The 21,425-nt window shown below is 46.1% G+C and overlaps 4 protein-coding genes across 4 annotated transcripts; all 4 read right to left on the bottom strand.

Annotated features, from left to right (window-relative positions):
* Positions 1 to 349: 349 nt before the first annotated feature.
* phoC (putative cyclin dependent kinase inhibitor Pho81) lies at positions 350 to 4,996 on the bottom strand (the record flags this gene model as incomplete). The annotated part of the gene is made up of 10 exons (XM_022536818.1): positions 350 to 565; positions 672 to 841; positions 900 to 3,153; positions 3,223 to 3,240; positions 3,294 to 3,341; positions 3,406 to 3,546; positions 3,605 to 3,655; positions 3,725 to 3,847; positions 3,908 to 3,992; positions 4,923 to 4,996. 10 exons carry the CDS (start codon positions 4,994 to 4,996, stop codon positions 350 to 352), a joined length of 3,180 nt encoding a protein of 1,059 aa, XP_022385770.1.
* A 1,312-nt stretch (positions 4,997 to 6,308) lies between these two features.
* ABOM_009689 (uncharacterized protein) lies at positions 6,309 to 7,651 on the bottom strand (the record flags this gene model as incomplete). Its single annotated transcript, XM_022536817.1, has 2 exons — positions 6,309 to 7,534; positions 7,633 to 7,651. The coding sequence occupies 2 exons, from the start codon at positions 7,649 to 7,651 to the stop codon at positions 6,309 to 6,311; spliced, it is 1,245 nt and encodes a 414-aa protein (XP_022385758.1).
* Positions 7,652 to 10,575: 2,924 nt separating this feature from the next.
* Positions 10,576 to 12,317, bottom strand: ABOM_009688 (uncharacterized protein; the record flags this gene model as incomplete). The annotated part of the gene is made up of 2 exons (XM_022536816.1): positions 10,576 to 10,819; positions 10,915 to 12,317. 2 exons carry the CDS (start codon positions 12,315 to 12,317, stop codon positions 10,576 to 10,578), a joined length of 1,647 nt encoding a protein of 548 aa, XP_022385757.1.
* A 3,672-nt stretch (positions 12,318 to 15,989) lies between these two features.
* Positions 15,990 to 19,251, bottom strand: ABOM_009687 (uncharacterized protein; the record flags this gene model as incomplete). Its single annotated transcript, XM_022536815.1, has 2 exons — positions 15,990 to 19,085; positions 19,234 to 19,251. The coding sequence occupies 2 exons, from the start codon at positions 19,249 to 19,251 to the stop codon at positions 15,990 to 15,992; spliced, it is 3,114 nt and encodes a 1,037-aa protein (XP_022385756.1).
* Positions 19,252 to 21,425: the final 2,174 nt, after the last annotated feature.

Below are 21,425 nucleotides of genomic sequence, written 5' to 3'. Positions count from 1 at the left end.
TTGCGTAATGACCTACAAGAACAATAAATATCAAAAAACGAAGAGGAGCACAGAGTCGGCAAGGTATCATTGAGATAAAAACGGATGTCTATCCTCCTCTTCCAGTTTCTTTTTTGTTTTTGCCTTCTTTTCCTTGGTTTGTATGAACCTTCGATGAGAACAGTAGAGGACGACTTGGATGCTTGACAGATAAGTGTGGAAGTGCAAAGCAGCGGCCCAAACCAAAATGCAAAAAAAAGTCAGAAATGCAATAGAGACCCATTATCTAACACGCCATAAAGACCTTAATATATACCTGTTAACAACAACAGAGTTGAATGAGACGACGAAATAGGTATATGAAGACGTCTCACATGTCAATCATATCATTAAATCTCAGAATACCATTGGCTTTCATCACACCGTTCACGCCATCAGGCATTCGGTATGCCCATTCGGCCACGCCCATCGCGTTCGCTGCTCCTAGAACTTCTTTATGGCCTGAAGGTTCAACTTCATCGGACGTATCTGCTACAAGTACGAGGCCAAGTTCCTTAATTGTCTCTACAAGAGCCGGCACAACGTTCTGAAGCAGCCACAGAAGCTCCGTATTAGTAGATGACCATAGAGCATAATGTGCCGAGAATGGGGTAAAGCGTCGGGAGTGAGCATATAGGGGTACAGGCACGTACCAATAGGCTGGACCGGCATATCAAGCCCATGAAATTGTTACTTTGCGCTATCCTTGCCGATTCTTTTATGGACATCGATGCACGACCACTACTATTAATGTCTGGAAGGGATCCAACACCTCGAGTCAAATCACGAATTTGACCTAGATCATTGCAAAGAAGAACAGGATCTAAAAAATGCAAGTTAGCAAACCATGTAATAGGGTTCAGTGGGGCTTTTAGACTCACAATTTGGTTGTTTCCAGTTCAGAGCAACACAAATATTAGGGTTGTATGAGGTGAATACTACTGAGCGCATAAATTCAGGGTTCTGCTCCCGTGATACACGGGCATGATCGAAAACCACGGTGAGAATGGCGTCAGCAAAGCTGTTTACGTCAGCTAAAGATACCATATTCAGCGCTTGCTCTTCAGCAGCCGAGGGATAGAGTATCGAGAGATTGACATTGACACCAATAGGCAGCTGCTGGAGCACCTCCTTGAGGGAGAGGAATGATGATGCTAGCATGCGGTGCGCTTGAGCCAAATCATCAACAGCACGTGTCTGAAGATGCTGAAACAAGTCTAAGCGATTCACACCTTTCTCAACACCGATGACTTGGAACTGAGAGTATGTGAGATGACAGATGGGTAATTCAATGCCATGGTGCAGGATTGTAAAACATGGATAAAGTACGGGTATTCTGTCTCTGGTAAGTTGTACGAAAAGCTGCACATGATCTCCCGACAAGCTCGACCCTGTTACCAGGCCATTGTGTTCCGAGTCGATGGCACTTGTAGCCTTCCAATAGGTAGCAAAGTGCGTTATCTCCAGGGGATCACCGTGGTACGGCTTTATCACTTGAAACCCAAATCGTAGTTGCCCTATTGACCGTAGCCTAGGATCAAATAAGGGCAAGCTACACGAGCCAGTGCTAGAGATCTCAGCTCTAAATATAGTCGGTAGGGCAACTGTCTTCGCAATCACTTTCGAGCCGAAAGTGGGAAATATCTCGAAATCCACCGCAAATGTCTCCAGGTTATCTACCTGAAATGAGATCAATCGTGAATCCTCTTGGATGGGGAGCATAATGGTGCGTGGGATCAAGTCGGAGAGTTTCGAGGAAATGGTTAATCGAGCCGCAGGGTGACGGCCCGCTTGATCAAAGATAATTGAACCGGAGTTTCCAGTGTCAAAAAGTATTTGCACAAACACTTTCTTGTCCAAAAAGTTATGGCCATAACGACGCAAAGGTATGATTGGTGGTGGGAGAGAAAGGTCGGGTATACCATCCACTACCTCAGTACTCTCGAAAGTCGTCGGGGCATCCTCCATATGCGAACCAGTTAAGTGACCTGCTTCTTGTAGCCTCAAACCGTTCAGAATATCAAGCGGCTTTTGTGGTGGGCGAGAATTGCTACGATGCGACCAAAGAAGAAGCATGCACTCTAAGTGACCTTCCCATGCTGCATAATACATTGCAGCGAGGCCCTTCTCGTCTACAACATCGGCGTCAACTCCCAATTCAAGAAGAGCGCGAAGACAGTCGACGCAGCCTTCACTCGCAGCATGAAACAGTGGCGTCCATTGGTACAGTTTGTCTTTTTGGTTCAAATCAGCCCCATGTTGTTTGAGCATCATCAGCAGTTGCGGGGACTGAGAAGCTCTTGCGACCATATGTTGAGGATAGAGGCCTTCTGCATCTGGGAGTAGTTGTGCATGCCGTTCGAGAAGTAACTCCACAATTGGAAGCGATCCATGTTGGCATGCCAGGTTCAGCGGAATATGATCTGATTCAGAAGCTGGATCAATGCGAGCATTGTTGTGAAGAAGTTGTTCAGCACACGCCAGCTGACCTTTGACAATGCTATGAATCAGCGGGGTAAAATTGTCATGGTCCATCACGTCGACAATGTGAGGACCTGCAGCTAATAGATCTTTTACCATATCTACCCGGCCGTGTATACATGCATAATGCAGGGGAAGTCTGCCATAAACATCGGACCTTGAGATGTCGACACCTGCAGAAAGGCCAGACTTGAAAACGAACCCTCGACCTGAGATGGCTGCTTCATGTAAACAGTTGCGTTCATTGATGTCATCTTCAGCGTAGATATCAACTAATCCGCTTTCAAGAAGAACTGCCAACACATCGTCCGGAAATTCACTGATAGCGGCAAGGAAGGTACGAGTCGCGCGTTCACGAGCATCAAGAGATGATTGCAGCTTCGCGGTCCACTCACGCAATGTCTGAAGATTACCGGCAGTGGCTGATTGCAGGATTTGCAGGTCAAGATCTTCCTCATCGGCTCCGAACGGTTGAACAACTACAGCACGGTCTACCGGCCGAGCAGCATCGAAATGGATGTTCTCACCTTCCGCCCATGCCTCGAGTTCCAGCCGAGCGGTTGTCGCCCGGTCTGATAGATCACGCAAAACGTCCCGATTGAAACAGGGCTGTACTTCGACGGCGCGATGGAGGTATAGCTCCTTCATACGTGACTGATCCAAAGGTCAGTAAGACGGAGAGTACAATCTGAATGGGGGTATATGTCCATGAGTCACTCGGACCTTTGAAGTTTTATCCCACTAATTAACATGTTAGCCATCCCGAACCTAATAAGTCAAAGTGACCCACGAACCTTTTTAAGGATTTTTGACATAGCAGTCTCGTTGATCTCGACGAATTGCTTTGTTGAAAATGGTATAATTAGACTCCCCCATGTGCACGGTATTCAGAAGCAACATGCTTACTTGCAACTTATTCAGATCACCATCAAATTGTTGGAACCCCTCGAATAAGGTAACAAAATTAGCTGGCGCCTTGGAGCTGGGTACTGTTCGTGATTGAATGACCCTTTTTTTATCGACTAGCGTTTTCAATCGCAGGGAGAACTATGAGACCAGATAAGTATACCCAGTGGACCAAAGGGGGTCTAATATGAAAGCAAACCTCGGCTTCTTTTTGTAGGTAGAATGTGTTGACTTTTTCGATTTCTCTCTCCTGTATGGGTTGTCAATCAACGCGAACACACCACACACCCCTTCAATACCCTGATTAATGGGCCCATACCAACCGAAAAAAGAACACCTCCTTGTTTGCGCGAAGGGCGGCTTGCGCTTCGGGTACATTTTGAGCTGCGCCTGCGGAGCTTTGAGCGGGGATGGTCGGCGTAGCACTTAATTGCTTTATGAGCTGTCATTTGAACCTTAGCCGCAGAACTCTGAGCGCTGCGATCCCTCTCTGAGCACTAACCTTCTTCAGAGCCTTGTAATTTACGAAACTTGCGGCATATTCAGGAAGGTCAAGTTGTCTGCGCTGGATTTGTTTGCCGAACTTCCTATTAGCGGAACGGTTAGCCTTGTAGGTTACAGACCGTAGATCGCTAAGGACTGGTTGTATTGTGACACAATTCGGCTCTCACATGGAGAATTATTTCCACTTACATCCTGATAAGCTCTTGGCGAAAGCCGATGCTCTCCTTGCCCCTTGACGCACTCACACCTAATAAGGCAAAGGTCTAGAGGCTGGAGAAGGACGGAAGTCGGGATGAGTACCCAGGATGTTCCAATTGCAATGTTTATAGGGTAAGGGGACAGAGGAGGGAGAAGCGAGGGAGGGAAGACAAGGAAAGTAGCAGCAATCGCCTCTCTCGAATGTTTTCAACAGAATGTAGCAGAGGGGAGGGGGTGAGCAGGTGAAAAAGGGACGTAACACGAAGTGGGGCGAAAGGGGAGTAGATAAGCAAGTAACAGTCGTTGTAATGCTTTATTTTTTGTTGTAGTATGGACGTGTACAACGTAATCGCGAGTAGTAAATGGGCATGTACTGTCTTGGACACAATGGCTAGCCACGAGATCTAGCCAAAATAAAGCACAAAAAGCAGCACGAATATCGCTTCAAGGCTCCCTTGTCTCTGCAGATATTGGCGGTTCGTACGGAGGTCCTCGCCCTGTAGCCAGTTGGTACTTAGTATACCTTTCAGGCTATCGCTGCACGCCAACTGTAATTGTTCATTCAACTGGAGTTTAGTCACTGGAGGAGAGACCAGTGCGGGGCACTTGACTCCAGCGGACAGCGTAGGAGCCTAGGTGTTAGACGATGGGAGACGAATGACGGAAAGAGGGAAAGAAAGCCAAAGTCCCCCAACCAATGCCGTCGTTATACTACTACTAGTAGTGGTAGCAGGAGCAATAATGCAAGCAGCGAATTAGAATGGAATATCAGAAGGGCAGCATGAACAATAACGACTCGTCTCGGGAAAAATCACGTCAGGTTAGAGGTCAGAGGAGGGCGAGTGGAGAGCTCTGGAGAGCTGGACCCGGGCCAATCACCAATGGCCATGCGCCCACGTTCCCTTTTATTTCGGCGCACCAACCATATACAACACTAACCAAAACTAGTATCACGATTTGGACGTGTTCAATTACTTAGTAGTAGATACCCACGTATCCTCTATGTAGGAGTATGTACTCCGTAGGTACGACTAGTACTAGCCTGCTAGGTAGTTGTAGTGCTGGGCCACCGTATGGGGTTAAACAGGTCTTTGCTATCGGGAATCGCTCTTGTTACTAGCACTTTAGCTAACTACCTATCGTGACAGCCGAAAAGGTAGTGATTTTCTTTGCTTTGCTTTCTTCTACTTCTTCTCACACCTTCTTCTCCTCCAGCTCCTTTCGTTGCAATCATTCTGTTAAGTCTTTTCAGTAAAGAAAAGTCTCCTTTGTAATATAAGAATGGCGGGCCTGACAATTCTGAACTTTCAACTTCATAGAGATATACTCCCATGTATTAGTAGCAAGTCTATACGGATAACGAATTAAAACTGTTGACTACAGCAAACATGAAGTCTTTGGAAGAATTGTGTTATATAATCAGCAATCCTGCTCTAATTAGAGGCAAGGGGCTAAAAGTAAACAAGAAAAAAAAAAGTAATCCACAAAGGCTACTGCATCTGAATATAGACAGAGATGCACGCGATGTACACTATACCATGATATATCCAACCCCAAACAAACTTCGGATCAATAAGTGGACGGTGGAGCAGAAGGATAAGTAGAAGATATCACAGAGAAAAGAAAGATGGTAGGTGACCTTAACCCATGCCAGTCACGTAAGGAGATAGTAGGCATGCATTGACACATATGACTGACACTTGGGAACGGTCATGAATATACAGACACAAGTATCAAAAGACCAAATAGCAAAAAGGGGCAAAGAGAAAAGAAAGACCGTACTGCAAACTCGGGATATAGCTGTAAAATGACAATTGGAAACCAACAGCACAAGAACAGTTCAAATGAAACGGAGAGGAGCCGCCAGACCCAAATAACAAGGGCCACAAAAGGAAAACAAACGAGAGCAAAAGAAAGACAACCGCCATTTGGAATGTGAAACATAAATGAGGTAAGCAATAGGATGAAATAAGAAGAAAAAGCTTACTAGAGATCTTCTAGTATGGCCGAGATTTCATCAAGAGTAGGCATGCCGGTGGTCATCATGAAGTGATGCATACGTTGCAAACTTGTGATGCCACTACATTCCAACGGCAACCGTGAATTGTACAGAGGTCACTGCTTCTCCTTTCCAAATCTACCAGCTTGGAAAACGCCATCAACCAATCTACAACAAGATTCGGGCGTATTCAGGGCTTTTTTCAGAAGTTTTGAGCAATTCCAGCATTTCCTTGTCTTGGGAAGACAGCAGGGTTCTCGATGCGAGTATTGCGCCGTGCCTGAACGTCTCGAATCACAGGCGGACTTCCACCATAGGGACCATCACCATAGGCCCCATACTGCGGTTGCATCTCATTGTAATACGGATTATCATCGTAAAAGGGACCGGTAGGATGGGTAGCAGACATGTGACTTTCATCTGAAGCCTCTGAGCGGTTGGCGGCAGAATATGCGGACGAAGCGTTAGACGGACCACGATGTATATCTGTGGTTCTGTTGTTTGCTGCAGCGACCGGAGCAGCTCCTAGAATGCCGATAGGGTCTGTCTCATCCGCTGCCGGGCCCTCAGAATATTGGATAGTGCCATCGCTTGGGGTAGTGACATGATGATAGCCAGGAGCACTTCCTGCCTCAGACATTGCCAGTCCAACCCCAGCACCACTCGACAAATTAGTGGATGCTTTGCGACCAGCCGACGTGGTGCCCCATCCTCGATAACCCGAAGTATCATCTTTGGGCTCGAAAGCACCGCCTCCCATGATAGGTGGAAGAGTTGGATCATTATTCGGATTGAAACCGTACTCCTCTACTTCCTTCCTCCGTTCCTCTTCTGCTGCTTTCTTTGCTTTCCATTTCCTCCAGAAATACAAAGCAGCTAAGATAATGATTGCTACAGAGGCGACCGGTACAACAACTGCAACTGCTATTGTTCCCCCAGCTGAAAGCCCAGAGCCACCACTTCCACTTCCGTTTGTAGCCGAAGTTGTCGCCGATGATCCAGTTGCGGTGGTAGATATGCTATTGGCTGAATTCCCTGTGGAATGAGTGGGTAGAGAGGTATCGGTGGAGGTAACAATAACCGTCTGTGGCCCTGTGGTACCATCAGTCGCCGACTTCGTGATAATTGACGTAACAACTGGGGGGGTATTGGTGTTGCTGCTTGTGGTCGAGGTTTCTGAGCTCGTGGAAGGGGTAGTGGTAGTGCTAGTTGTCGGTGGCTGCGTCGTGGTAGTAATAGAAGTCGTTGGCGAGGAGGTCGATGATGTGGAAGTCGAGGACGAAGAGGAAGAGGAAGAGGAAGAGGAAGATGAAGATGTTGTAGAAGAGGACGTTGTTGGCTCGGATGTGGTTGGCGTTTCGGATGATGTTGTAGTTGGCGTTTCTGCTGTAGGTGTGGCGGCTTCGGCAGTAGTTGCCGCTGGCGCCGCTACAAGAAGTTCAGCGAACCATTCGAGCAATTCACGGATACGGAAAGTGCAGAACAATACTATAAGCGCAGATAATATGGAAAAGGTTCCAGCATACCTGCTGAAGATGCGGGCATCTCAAGATCTGAACTGGCGACCCTTTTCCGAGCCAATTGACGAAAGTTGTCACTCGTCGTACGAGTGACACTTGGCCCTATTGTCGCAAGTTTTACACCAAGGGCTCCTTGAAACTCAGACGGAATGCTGACTGGATATATTGATAATATTCCTAAAAGTGCGTGTGTGGCTGTAGGGCCCCCAAGGGATTACCAAGAAGCAACTTCAGTAACGGACGGGACTGCTCGGGATAACCTCGTAATACAAGTCACATATATAGAGCAGTCGTAGTAATGTAGATAGATGGTTCGCGTGCGCAATAGAGTCGATGAGATTGTGAGTTAGAGTAAGAGGGAACAATCACGTAGAAAGCAATCGTGACGATCAACCTGCCTGGACTTTGGTCAGGGGAAGAAGATAAATTAGTGCGACGAAAACGAGCCAAAGCCGCCAATGGGGAGGGGAGAAGGAAATGTGTTCTTAAAAAAAAAAAAAAAAAAGGAAAGTAGAAATAAAATAGAACAGGAAAAATAACAGACTTACCCAAGCTGATAAACAGGGTGCCATGGGATGATAGGAGGATAAAATGAAATTAAAACAAAACCAGAAGGGTATAAACTGAAGAGATCAGAGTCAAAGTAGGAAAGTAATAAGAAACAGAAAGTGGAGATCGAGAAAACGTCGAATGCTGAATCACAACTGCAACCGGATGGGAGTGGCACTGTTCGTAATATTGCTCTTTGTAATTACAGACTTTCTGATGCCTGAGGTTCTAATCCGGAGTACTAGTAGTAGTGTAGGGAGACAAAACTTTCCCTTGTATGTGTACCATACCTACAAAGTACTACACAATACTGTACACAGTATATCTTTGTATGGTTGCGGCCTGGAGAAATTACTAATTACAGCAAACCTGACGAGTGCGGACAGGTAGGTACAGAGTTGGTAAATTCAGCAACGGTCACAGTTCCACTGGCTGCGATCGGCAATTCCCCACTTCCAGAAGAGCGCCTAACAGTCTAGTGGCTCATGCTAACAGTAAATTTCATATTCTTTAGCAAACAGCTGGGTATTTTTGTCAGAGCATGTGGGAATCCAAGGCCCGCATAGCACTGCTTGCAGTCATGTAGCTTATACACTGTACATACAGCATCTACCATTAACAATAAGTGATGAGTGTTCCTGAACCAGACTTCCATAGGCTATATCGGGGAAAGCATTAGGTATGGGTTTACCAAAAATTACAGGTACTAATTTCCATGAAGATCAGATCTATAATGTAATAGAGCCAACCTGTATGGTATTTAGATAGTGATAATACGCATTTTTAACAGAGGGCACATATCTTTCTTTCATTTATAAAGGCACTTGGAGTATTGCACTTTAATAATACAAGGCTTGATAGAACTTGTTTGGTCCCTTTCAATCTCTACTAGAAGTATCAATGGAGTGGGATTCATCGCTTAAAAATAATCAGTGATGGACTCTGTAAGAGACAGAAATGAAAATTTTCTACACTTGACCCACGAACACAGAACGGAGTAGTGACAGTACATCGTACTAGTGGGAGTACACCGTACAGTCTCTAGGTATGAGATTTTTGAAGTGGGTCCATGTTTCTATGATATTGTATTATGTTTTTTAATTACCCACCGCCTGGGCATAATATTCCTTATTGGCCCTACACACCATAGAGTTCTGCCAACCAATAAACAGCTAGGTTAAAGGACAGAAAGAAAGTACAAAACATATCTTACAGCATATATACCACTGACGCATTCAAAAATCTCGTGGCCAGAAACTGTAGATGGTACAGTACTTGGCAACGTTCAAACAGCGCTGGCCAAGCAACATCTCAAGCTCCACCAATTTAGCATTCTACTGTATACTCCGTATTATCTATGGAGTTGTTTCTCCTTGAGCCGGTGGTGCTCAAAGAGATAAGATGCCTATTATCACCTTACCTAAACAGCACATTTTGAAATTTTTGAGTTCTTTATACCATATTTGGCTTTACCATATATGTTCATGGTATGGTCCTTCCTCACCCAATTGCACAAGTTGCAACTCTGGGTTTTCTGTAACTCTAATCAATATTTCAACAATAGCAAACAGATAATGATAGTAGCAACTCGCTTCTCATTTAAGTTATCAATTGCTGTTACTTCCTCGCTCTCGCACAGTCATGGAGAACACGCTGCTCATGCTCACCTTGCGTACAATATAGGAAATCTGAGCCAGAATCAACAGAAGCCCTAGTCGCTCCTTTCAAGAACTAGCCACACCTAGCCCAAGGTGCTTTGGCATACAATTTGTGGAGTTTCAATCTCCTCAATTCGTACTATAGGTGCAGTATAAGTAATCTAGCAGGGAAACAGCTGATGCTTATTTTCTGCCACACATAATTCGATCGACGGTGTGATCATGTGAATCTAAAAACTGTACTAATAGGTAGGTCGAATAATTACCATGGATGGCAATAAGGAAGGCGGGAGAGGAAACCACCAAGGACAACAGCGAAGTGAGCCGATTATGTATCCTCCCGATATCTCACACTGATGAGCAATCAGCGAAGACTCCGGGAGTGATCAAAGAGATCAAACTCTTTCCATTGGTTGTTGCTAGTAAATCAACAATATTCGCGGCTTATGAACTATATGAACGTAGCTGTCGAAGTTCCGACTCTCAGAAGAATCGGTTTTAGAGAAAAAGAGAAAAAGGGAAAAAGCAAAAAAGAGAAATAATCAACCCTTTGTATACTATGTAAGCCATTTACGTCAAATGATTTGCAAATTGACCCAACTCTCTCAAAGGAGTACAATGTACGAGGGGATAAACAAGCGATATATCGTAACATAGTATGTAGTCACCTGAAACTGGTGGGCAATGGACGAAATCATTACAGCAACAATCGATAACGAGGCCAGACCGAACCAATATATGTTTACTTCCGCATATCCCACGTTGGACGGAGGTTAGTAACCAGGTCGTCCTTGGTACCCACAGTTTCAGGGGGAAGGCGGCTGACACGGTACGCACCAGTGCGTATATTCTGCAGATGAGTCGTCGATATTCCAGTCCGGTTACTGCGAATGCTACCAGAGTCGCTTGCAGTCTCAAGGTTCTTGAAGCGAGGTGGTGGAACAAAGTCCAGAGTGTCATATGTACCCGACTTTCGCAATGCATGCCTGGAACGGGGTTAGTTCAAAGTTATGGTCCAGTGATATACTTGGGTTAGAAAAAGGTTAAGAAGGGGGACAGGAGAAAAGAATATAGGGCTTACGGGCTCGGTATGACGGCAAGTTCATTGAAAGATGAAACAAGTGGAGTATGGGCTCGCATCGTTGGACTGAACGGTTGCAGCCCCCCAAGAGATGTCTCCGGGCGGCCTTCCCTCTGGTCTCTGTAACTTTTCCCGGGGGCGTATTCGATAGCTCCCAGTATAGAGTCATCCTTCAACATGTGAGGTGTAGGTAGGAGCTGGAGTGGAGCTGGAGGAGGTGCAGGCTTGCGGATTTTCGGAACACCTGGCAGTCTGCCAGAAGCAGATGAAAAGGCACGTGGGCCTGGGGAGTTGAGTCGATCGCTAAAGCCACCGATAGAACCTGAAGGCATATGTCTACTTCCCCCTTGAAACCGCGGCGGGGCGCGCGGGGGGGGAGTCATAGCCCGACGATTTATTGGCTCAGCAAATGGTGCTGGGACACCGTCGTAGTAATCTCCAGTAGCCGAATCATATATATAGTTACCATCGTGATAAGACTCGGGACCATAGTAAGTCTCCCTCCCATTCTTGGTCTCGTCGAAATATTCCTTGTAGAACGATCGGATACGGTTGGCCCGCTGCTCTGGGTTGTCTGACAAATCCTCTGGCGGTAGAGGACGCAACCCTAGTGTCAACCGACGCGCATCGAAACGAGGATCAACAGTCAACCGTGGCGTTTGTGAAGACTCTTCCAGGGGAGTATCACGGATAACTGGATCAGGGCCCTTGCCATATCTTGGGTCGTTTTCTATCCGGTGAATGTTCACAGCTGGAATAGCGGGCTCAGGATCTTCGTTATCATCGTAGTCGCTCGCTGCATCGCTCAGAGGAAGAGATATTCTAGGCTTCGCTCTAGGATCTTGTAAAGCAGGGTTTAGGCGTTCTTCCGAGCGGTCATGGGTGTCGCTATTGCCAAAATTACTGGCGCCTTTGGGGCCGTTGTTGGCAGGTGTAATCGACTCTTTGGTATTATGAGCTCCGGGGATGAGAACAGGGCTAGGGCTTCTGGGCAACTCGAATTGAAAGCCCTGATCCGGTTGTATAATCGGATCAACTTGCATATGTGCGCCATCATCGCCAGGAGATATATACAGTGGTGGACTGGATCGCGACACCCTTTGAGCGTTTCCCAATAAGCCTTCCTTCATATCATCGCCGAGGGCGACCTTTCTAGTTGATCCTGTAAAGCTTGATGCATCATCTTGAGCTCCTCTTGACTGCGATCTGACAGATGCATTGTCGCCTAAAAATGAAGTCGCGTGTCGGTATTTATCATCGCCGCCTATAGATCTGGACAAGGAATGCAGCGAATCCCGGGAACCGTGCAGGCCTGGGGGTAGTAGGTAAGGACTCGGGCCAATATCCAATGAGATGCCCTTGTTGTGATTATAACTACCATTGGACTTTTCAGTCTGCCGCATCGCTTTTCCTCCGCCCGTTGGCTCCAGATCCAAGCCGAAATCAAGCGATCTATGCTTGTCATTGGCATCTTCGTTCCGGAGCTTCCTCACGTTTCTTCGATGTAGATAAACTAGGACGATTACGGCACAAAGTATCGGAACCCTATACTTCAATCAATTACCATCCCATACACAGATCCACACGCTTTTCAATGGGCCAAGTCTCTCTTTCTCTTTTTAAAATTTTTTTTTTTCAATGTGTTGGGTGGGGGGGGGGAGGCTTGTGGAATCTGAGGGGAATCCCGACATACACTGCTCCCAGCACGACAGGTAGAGTCGTCGTCGTCGTCGTGCTAGTAGGTTTCTCGCATTTACTTGAGGTATCTCCAGCTGAGCAGGTCTGACTAGGGTCGGAATCCCTTTTCACGAACGTTGGTATTTCAGGCACAAGATATGGTAGTCGATGGCGAGGTACTATATCCGGGCGACGTGGGGGGGATCGAACCACCATATGAATGTCATGGTGAGCTTGGTGTCGGTAGTGATAATGCATGGTCGCCCGAAGCCCAAGTACGATTGGGGCAACAGGCGGACTCAAAGGGTAGGGAGACACCAGACAGTACTACCCTCAGTCGTGTTTCATGTGCCCTTGGAGACCAGACAATATACGGCAAAATCACCTGAATATTTGTACACGTAAGTCATGAAAAACAAAGATTGAACAAGGCAAGATATCAGCCGGTAGAAAATATGATCAGTCGCATATATCAAGAGATGGCAGTTCTTAATAGAGTGGCTGACAGAGAACGACGGAATCAACGCCGAGAACACACTTGTTGCAAATGAATGAACAGGAGCGGGTAAGCTCCCTTAACGAATGGCGGCCAATGGCCAGGAAGAGCAATAAGGAATGTCTATGATCTTAGTGAGGAGATCGCAATTTGGAAAATGACAACAGGGAGCGAAGAAGAAGGGGAGAAAAACAATAAATCGCAAAAAAGAAAGAAGGAGAAGTAGAAGAAAAGAGTAAAAGGACAAGAAGGGGGAAAGACCGAGAGAGAGGGTGAGCGTAAGAATAGGTAGCAGCGGTCTAGATGGCCTGTTTCGTTCTGTATCTAAGGTAGGTTGTGGGGAAACACTATTGGGGTGTATCATTGAATAAGACAAGTGACAAAAGGTACTGTACTGTCACTTGAAGCATAGGTTAGTACTAACCAGGTATTAGGTCTACTAAGTTCTAGCGCATCAGTAGAACAGTACGGAGTACTAGTAGTAAGCAGTACAGCTTCTGTGTAATTGAGGCTAGTACCACTCCGTACCACTACGTAGCACATACGTCTTATGGGGTCCCCCTGAATCATAGTGGCTCAGACCATCGTCAAGTAATGAAAAGCGGAGTCAAGAGCCATACTCCGTAGGGCAACAGTGTATAGATGAAACCCCTTAATAGAACCCTCATCTCTCGATTGTGTTTGCTACGGTTACATACTTACCTATAGAAGCTACTCCACTCCGATAATCAATTTTAAAGATTCTCTGTATATATGCTGTTCCTGGAGAACTGCTGTATCTACAACATCGCTACGTGCGTTGGTATTGAACACTGAGGTGCTTGTATCTAAAATAAGCGATCCCCTGAGTAAAAAATTCGGGCAAAGTGGAGATGCCAAGATCTTTTAGCGTCAGGAACCCGCTCCGCTTTTGGCCAATAATACCGCTTCTTCGAGACCAGCCCCTTTCGGCCCCTACCCACCTGGTTATCAGGTTTACTATCCTGGTTTGTTTGACAAGTGGTACGAGGCCTGGTATGTACTCCATACATTGTGCATACTCCGTACTCAAATATGTCTTACCTAGTACTCCGTACCTCAGTACCTAGCTACTAGTTAGTTAACTAGCTGTACCTGATTAGCTAATGACTCTGGGTAACTAGTATATAGTAGTAGTTAGTTATATCTCTCTGTCCAACCAAATCGCCTGCTTTGTGCTTATCGTTGGTAACGTTTAAGGTGCCCCGATCACCCGCTACCCACATTGGATGAATAGTATCTACTCAGGAGTATTACCAGCCTTCCGTTACCCTCCAAGCATTACACATTAGGCTAAGGAATCCATCTATAGCAGTCTCTTAGTCTCATCCTCATATCATCGAGTATTGATAAGGGCAAGACAACGGCGCGCCCTGCTACTTGAAAGGTATGGTTGTATTAACCTGTCGCTTCAGCTGCTCAACTGCCTGACTGCCTTGCAGTACGGAGTAGTAGTTAACTATCACCAACGACTCGCTTTACTAAGCAGCCATAAGAAACTCCCCACTACGAAGGCAGGCTGATGATGGGGGGAGGGAAGGCTTTTGTTGAACACTATACTAGTACTTACCTCCTTGGAGTAATATTGCCCCGACAACAAGCTGGTTGGGGCTCGGGAATTGTTCCGGAGTATTTCACATCGCGAAATGTCCCTAGAGGCCTTTTGATTAGATTGTATGTTCTACTCCCATACCACTGATAATTTATATACATACCTCAAGATCTCGCAACAAAACATCAGTTGGCCATGTCACTTCATCTCTATGTCTTCTGTCCATTTCTCTATAAATGGGGTGGCAGAAGTTGTTTATTCGCTGCTCAGTTTGTGTTCAGCCTCATACTCTCCACACCTCCCAGCCCGTTCTAATTTATAATGAACTTTTTTAAGAGATATATTCTCCAGGGCTATAGTAACGAGCATGCTGACTAGTCTTTATCCAAAGTATTAAGAAATGCGTTCTACCGGGCATCATAGCTCTATGAATCTCTGCTTGTGTTAGGCGTCTTCTATGCTAAGAGCGCTGCTACACGCGGTTACATTCTCCACCCCCCTCTTCATAGCGCCCTCTCTCCCCCCTTTTGCTCTTTTCTGGATGCTTAAGGGGGTCACTTTATACCTTGCTGTGTGGACAAGTTTCATGCTGGAAACCACCTGATTACCTGTAAAATCAATCCACAAGTTACAACGACCCTGCTGCTGATGGAATCATCAAGCTATTTAATTTTTCATAAAGTGATGAGAACGATTGGAATATTTGACTGTTGACATTATTTAATCTTTCCCAAGTCTTCATGATGTGTCATACACGCCATTATCCATCTTCCCCTTCCACCCAAACCCCACGACCTTCAACATATCCGTACACTTTCCTAGCTGTAAGTAAAAGAAAATGAAAAAAGGAGACAAAATTAAAAGCACAATCGATGGAGACGGAAAAAAAAAGTACCAGTGGTGGGCTGCCAAGGTAACAAATGTGAGCCTTGAATATAAACTAGGGTTCAGTAAGACAGTTTTCAAAAAAGAGAATAAGAAGGATCCAACATTGCAATGCTCTCGCAAGGGTCGCCAAGGCATACAACGCAACGCTTCCAGGGAAATATACACCAATGAGCACACTTGTACATAAGAGATCTATTCAAATAGATAAACAGTCTCTTGAACGACGAACTTTCTCGATGAAGAATGGCCAAGAAGACCAAAGAAAAAAGGAAAAGGAAGAGGTTATTTAGAAAGGAATTGTTAGAGTTGACACTATATCAGGTGTCTTGCATGTTAGCCGTATGCTTAAGACTTGAAACTTTTAAAATCGAAACAAAGAAATGTCATAGTGAGGCTTGGAAGGTGGAGTATATCATGATAAGTAGAAAACTCGATGTATGCACGTTAAGCAATGCAGCGCGTCTCAAAAGTCGAAACATCATCATTAGAAGATTGGCTGAATATCCGGCTGAACGGAGGGACAGAATGATGGATGTTCTCATCGGACTCAGGCGCGACCCCCTCTGCTCTGCGAATTACTTCTTTGAGAGCACGAGTTACAACACCGGCTCGGAAAACGAGGTCGTGAAGGGATTGTGTATCGAAGGGGAGTTTTTTCGACCTGGGGGGTTGACGATCCATGAAGGATGAATCGCGAGATATTCGTTGCTGGTAGATCAAATCTAGCACCGAATTTGCCTTGACAGGGGTTTCCTTGTGATTAGAATTGGCAGTGACTTGGGTTGGGCCTAACGGCTCTGAGAATGAAGCTCTCCAGGACTCTCCACTGGTTCGTTTGAAGGGGTCGTTCGTATTGGCCGATTCTTCCTCAGAATCATCAAAACTGAAGGTGAGAGAGGACGGTGAACCCGGGGGAGAATGGCTATGCTCTTCATCATCAAGGGTAGCCAAGTTGACAATGCCCTCTGCTTCTTTCCACAGTTCATTAGATGGTCCACGCACAATGTCCAAGAAACTAGCTTGACGGCGAAGGCGTTTAAGTTCTTCAACTAACAGGGTCAGCTCTTGAACCTGTCCAAACTGTCCATGGAGACTGGCTTGACGCTCCATTATAGCCTGAGGGACTACCATGCTGCGCCGGGAAACGTTCTTGCTCGTCCGTATGCTCTCGCTGATTGTACTTTCGTCCGCATCCTCAAAGTCGAAGTCACTGTCCCAGTCTTCACTAACACCCTTGCTGCCTAACCCCCAAGTGCCAAACTTGCCTGATGTTTGCCGTGTCTCGTTGGTAGCTGGATACTCTCTCGATACCGGGACACTTTGGCTCCGAAGATGCAAGGTATTTGGTGCTTTGCGGCCCGGTGCTCGACTACCTCGGAGCTCAGGCCCATGTTTTCCATGAACCGTGCGGGGGCGTCCATCAGGCCCAGAAACTTCGCGGTCATTTCTGGGTTGTTCAGACCAGTCAAAAATATTCATCCTGGGGCAAAATTCAAGCATCTCATTGGTAACGCTGCGCGAATTGGACTTAGTTAAATCGAGAGGAATATCTGACCTGCCATGAGCGAACAATATATCACGGCCAGCATAACTCCCCTCGAAGTCATTCCAAGATATCCTTGGATATTTCGACTGTTCGTCCAGTTTAACCAATTCTCCAGGTAACGCAGCTACCAGGCTGTGGGCGTCTTCATCGTCCGTCAAATCGGATGGGAAGGATATTCTACTTTCCTCTTCATGCATATATTTTTCTTGAGGGTTAGGGAGAGAGACAGGAACGGATGTTAGCATAAGGTTGGAGCGATTGTGACTGTCGTCAAACGGCTGAGAAGCAAAAGGATAATGCGAGGCAAATTGCTTGATATGTAAGGACCTTTCGCCCGCATTGCTGAGTGATGGATCCCTGTCAAAGATGGTCTCTACCCGAGGAGAATGCAGGCCTGAATTGCTGCTAGTGGTGATATGTGTGCGGATCGAATCGAAAGCGGTGTCGCTGAAGAAATCGGTTTCATCCTCCTCACCCGAAGTGAAAATACGAGTATCATCAGAGCTAATAACAGTTGAGGCAGGATCAGATGCGGCAATTGAATGTCGTTTCGGTCGCTGACGGATTGAACCCTGCAAGACGGACAAAGCCACACCATCTGAAGTAAGTGGGCGTTGCCCGGTCTCTTGCAGATATCCAATATCGACGCGAGAGGATGAGATAGCCTTTTTGCAGCTGGGACCCATGAACCCAGGCACTATATATCCATCCGCCCGCGAGGCAATTGGGGGCCGGCGGAAGATGTTTGGGTCTGTTATGTTGCGTCTTGCACGCGATCGTGGCGACGGCAAAATGGCTCCTTCCGATTTCGCAAAAGTAGGAAGAGGGGCTGAAATTGCTCTCATTTTAGGACGGGTAAGTGCCGTACTGAGGGGCTTCTGAACATCCGCATTGTCTGGGGCTGGTATTGGTGAGTCGGGGTCATTTGAAACTGATATGGATGTCTGGTGATGATTTTCCTCTGGTGCAAGGGATGTGTCTAACGCTCGTAAAGTATCACTTGGCTTGAACGGATCACGGAACTGCACTGTAGAGGTCGGCGTTGTCTCCGGCGAACTAACCCCTGTAGAAAACTCCTTGTTTGTAATTGAATTTGCAAGAAGAAGAGCTGGAATAGTATCCGTAGACGGGAGAATTCGCCGCAGTCCATGCTCTTTTGGTTTGGTTGCAGTTGACAGCCTGCGTGCCAGCCTGTCCGGTATCCCATCGTATGTAGCAGTTAAATAGGGCTGCCAAGCTATATCAACCGCAGAGGATTCTCTGTTAGGAGGAAGCAATGGTGGATTCGCAAGAAGACTGGGCTCAAAGTTTAAACTATGAGTTGCTTTGTGTCTCAGGTGTTCAGACCGTTGATGGCTTGTGGCTGGTCTATGAAATATGGTTGTTGAAGGGGGCGAAGGCGCGTGCGCAAGTTGAAAATAAGCGCTTGAAGGTTGTGATGGAGGCCGCTTGACGAGTTTGTTGGGTGCTCGGCGCTGACTGGAGGGGCGCGAATGGGTAGGGCTTGTGGGTCCGTTCGATGTTGGAGAGGTAGGACTTTGGCATGAGCTCCGGTTCCCTGGCTGAAACGACAGCCGTCGCACCCAAGAGGAAGACGGCCTTCGGGTATGCAAAGCCGTTGAGGAGTCTTCCTCGACTCGTAGTGGAGGGTTTGATAGAGTCTGACCACGACGCCGCAGTATAATCCCTGCAAGGGATGATTTTCTCCTATGGTTTGGACATTGGGAGTGGTTTCCTGCGGCAGAATCGCCCCCACCCGCATAGAAAGCCTTGAGCTGCGAGGCAGACCGTTTCTCTACTGTCGTTAATGGGGCGGAAGGGCCTGGTTGTACGTCGTCGTCTAGCGGCGATCGAGGAGGGTCTGTGTCGCGCGCGCGCTGATCATGCAGAGGGAAGGTCTTTTTTCGGAAGCGCGCCGGCTTGCGTGAACCTCGATCTACGCGACCGAGAGCAAAACCAGTTGCTGCAATACCAACAGTGCTGATTGCACAAAGCTGGGTGATAACGTATTAGCCAAGAGTATTCGCAAAATACGAAAGCTATGAGGGATTATCGGTGCAAGTGCTTCACAAAGAAAGCAGTTCAGGAGATAGGAGAGGTGTTCAAAGAAGCGAAGAAGAAAATTGAAAGAAGAGAGCTCACAGTTGATACATGCTCCATCCTTAAAGGCGCCGAGAATAGTGTCAAGCACCATGAAGCTCAAAGTGGCAACATCGATATTACATGTAATTCATGTCCCATCTGCATTATTATGCACGAGGATCAGCTGGCTTAGCAAATCTAGATTGGGAGCATTTCAGAAAATCGAGGTGGTTTGAAAATTCTAGCCAGACGTTGTAGATAGGATATTATCACCGGGTACGGTTGGAGGTGTTTTGGATGTCAAGCACAGTAAAGTCGATGTGCCTTTAGAGTGAGGGGAACGGCGCGTGGCTGTTGGGAGAAAGGAATGCGAGGACACCAATAAAGAATATAGTAAAGGAATGGGGAGTAAGAGAACATCAGAGCTGTGGTCAAATCTTTAGTAAAGTCGCAGTAAAAAAAGGAAACAATCACCCAAAGGCAGCTAGAAAGAGGAAGAAAAGTAGATGAGAAACAGCAAGGAATAATAATAATAATAAAATAAAAACAACAATAACAAGAGGCTATTGATCAACAAAGGCCTGAGGGGAGTGGGACACACGGTCGCTCTCTTTCCCACCCACGGGCGATGTTCTTCTGGTTCTAGTTTAAAGGAATGGATCACGCTAGGAGAGTGTCCACCCCCAGCACAACACCCACACCACCCGGCAAGGTAAATTCATTCAATATACCACCATAGGGAGAAATATCAATGAAGGGAGGAGATATATTTTCACTTTACAGGAACAACAATAGTTAGACGTACTATACAACTTTATGCCTTTTGATCTTAGGAAGAAGAGGAGAGAAAAAAAGGCCCTAGACAGGATATGAGTTTCTAAACCCGCCGAGTAGGTATCAATCTGTAGTTTCTTTTTTTTTATTCTCTTTCTCCCTCATACCAGAAATAAGGCATCACCCAAAGTTCAAAAACCAGCTGCTAGTCTAGCAAATTAATTACAGATATGAACATAAATGTCAAATCAAATAGTAGCACGCTGTAGTTATCAAATACCAAATTACTTGTTCTCCCCTCCCCCCTTCTTATGAAAGTTTCAATGACAATCAACAATACATAACTATACAATATCTCTGATGAGCTATAGTAATAGCCGCAGTGTTACTTAGACGGAACCTATTATTATCCTAAATAATTTAAGGATAAGAATAGTGTCTTGTGACTGCCCATCATTAGCTGCAGAGAGGGGGCAGACACCTAAGCAAACAAAGTTACAAATTCAAAATCTCAAAGAATAACAGGGATACACTAGATCCTTGGATCCCTGTTGGAGGGTTGAGTTAATGAAACCAGGGATTTTCAGCTTCTCCCCTGTTACTACTAGTAGTATTGTCATCATCCCTTACGGCTTGACTATTGGTCCAGAACATCTAACCTACTAAAGCTAGATAGGCGCATTGATAGATAGTTAACTGACTTACTAAATTAGACCTGCTACAAGGAGATAAGAATAGATCATTAGTATTGTGCTTGTCCATAGTTCCTAGTTGTGAGTACTGTGAATATACCAGCGTTGGCTAGAATGAAATCATACAGAATAGATAAAAGAGTATATGACCAGGGCAGTAACACTATACAGCGAGGTTCTCATCCCCACATCGAAGGTTAGTAATAAGGGTAGATTCGGAGCTCATTTCCTCCCTAGCTTGCCGAAAGCCAGTTCTTCTTAAAAAGTTAAGATGCCCTTTGACGAGATCGTACCTTAGATCGTAAGGCGGTGATCGAACGCTACGGACTACTTCGGTCGGAACCACTCGTTCAAACTGGGATACCCACCGGTTACCGATGTTTGGCTTTCAGGCATTACTGAAGGGAACCGCTCGGAGAAGACGGAATATTCTGGTCTACTAGATCCAGGAAAATTAATTCTCTCTCTCTTTTTTTCTCTGATTTTTTGTCCCCTTTAAAACAAATAACACTAATAAAAATCTTTCTTATTCTCCCCAAAGAATGGCTACAGAAAGGGAAAATGATCTCATACCCACCGCGTTTGTCACTTTTCGACTAATTTCTGTTGATTAGCCCTAGCGAAGATCGAGAAACGAACACCTATGGGAGAAGGTTCAACTAAAAGTGAACCTACTCCGTGTAAGTAGAAAGAGAGGCCATGACGGGGCTTTGTGCCTCTCAAGTGTCAAAATGCCGGGCCAACGGTACACTGGTAAGCTTATTTGGTAGGACCAGAAGCAGATCG

Source organism: Aspergillus bombycis, assembly GCF_001792695.1.
Source record: "Aspergillus bombycis strain NRRL26010 chromosome Unknown contig00097, whole genome shotgun sequence".
Lineage (NCBI taxonomy): Eukaryota > Fungi > Ascomycota > Eurotiomycetes > Eurotiales > Aspergillaceae > Aspergillus > Aspergillus bombycis.
This window is presented reverse-complemented; position numbering and strand designations above follow the sequence as displayed.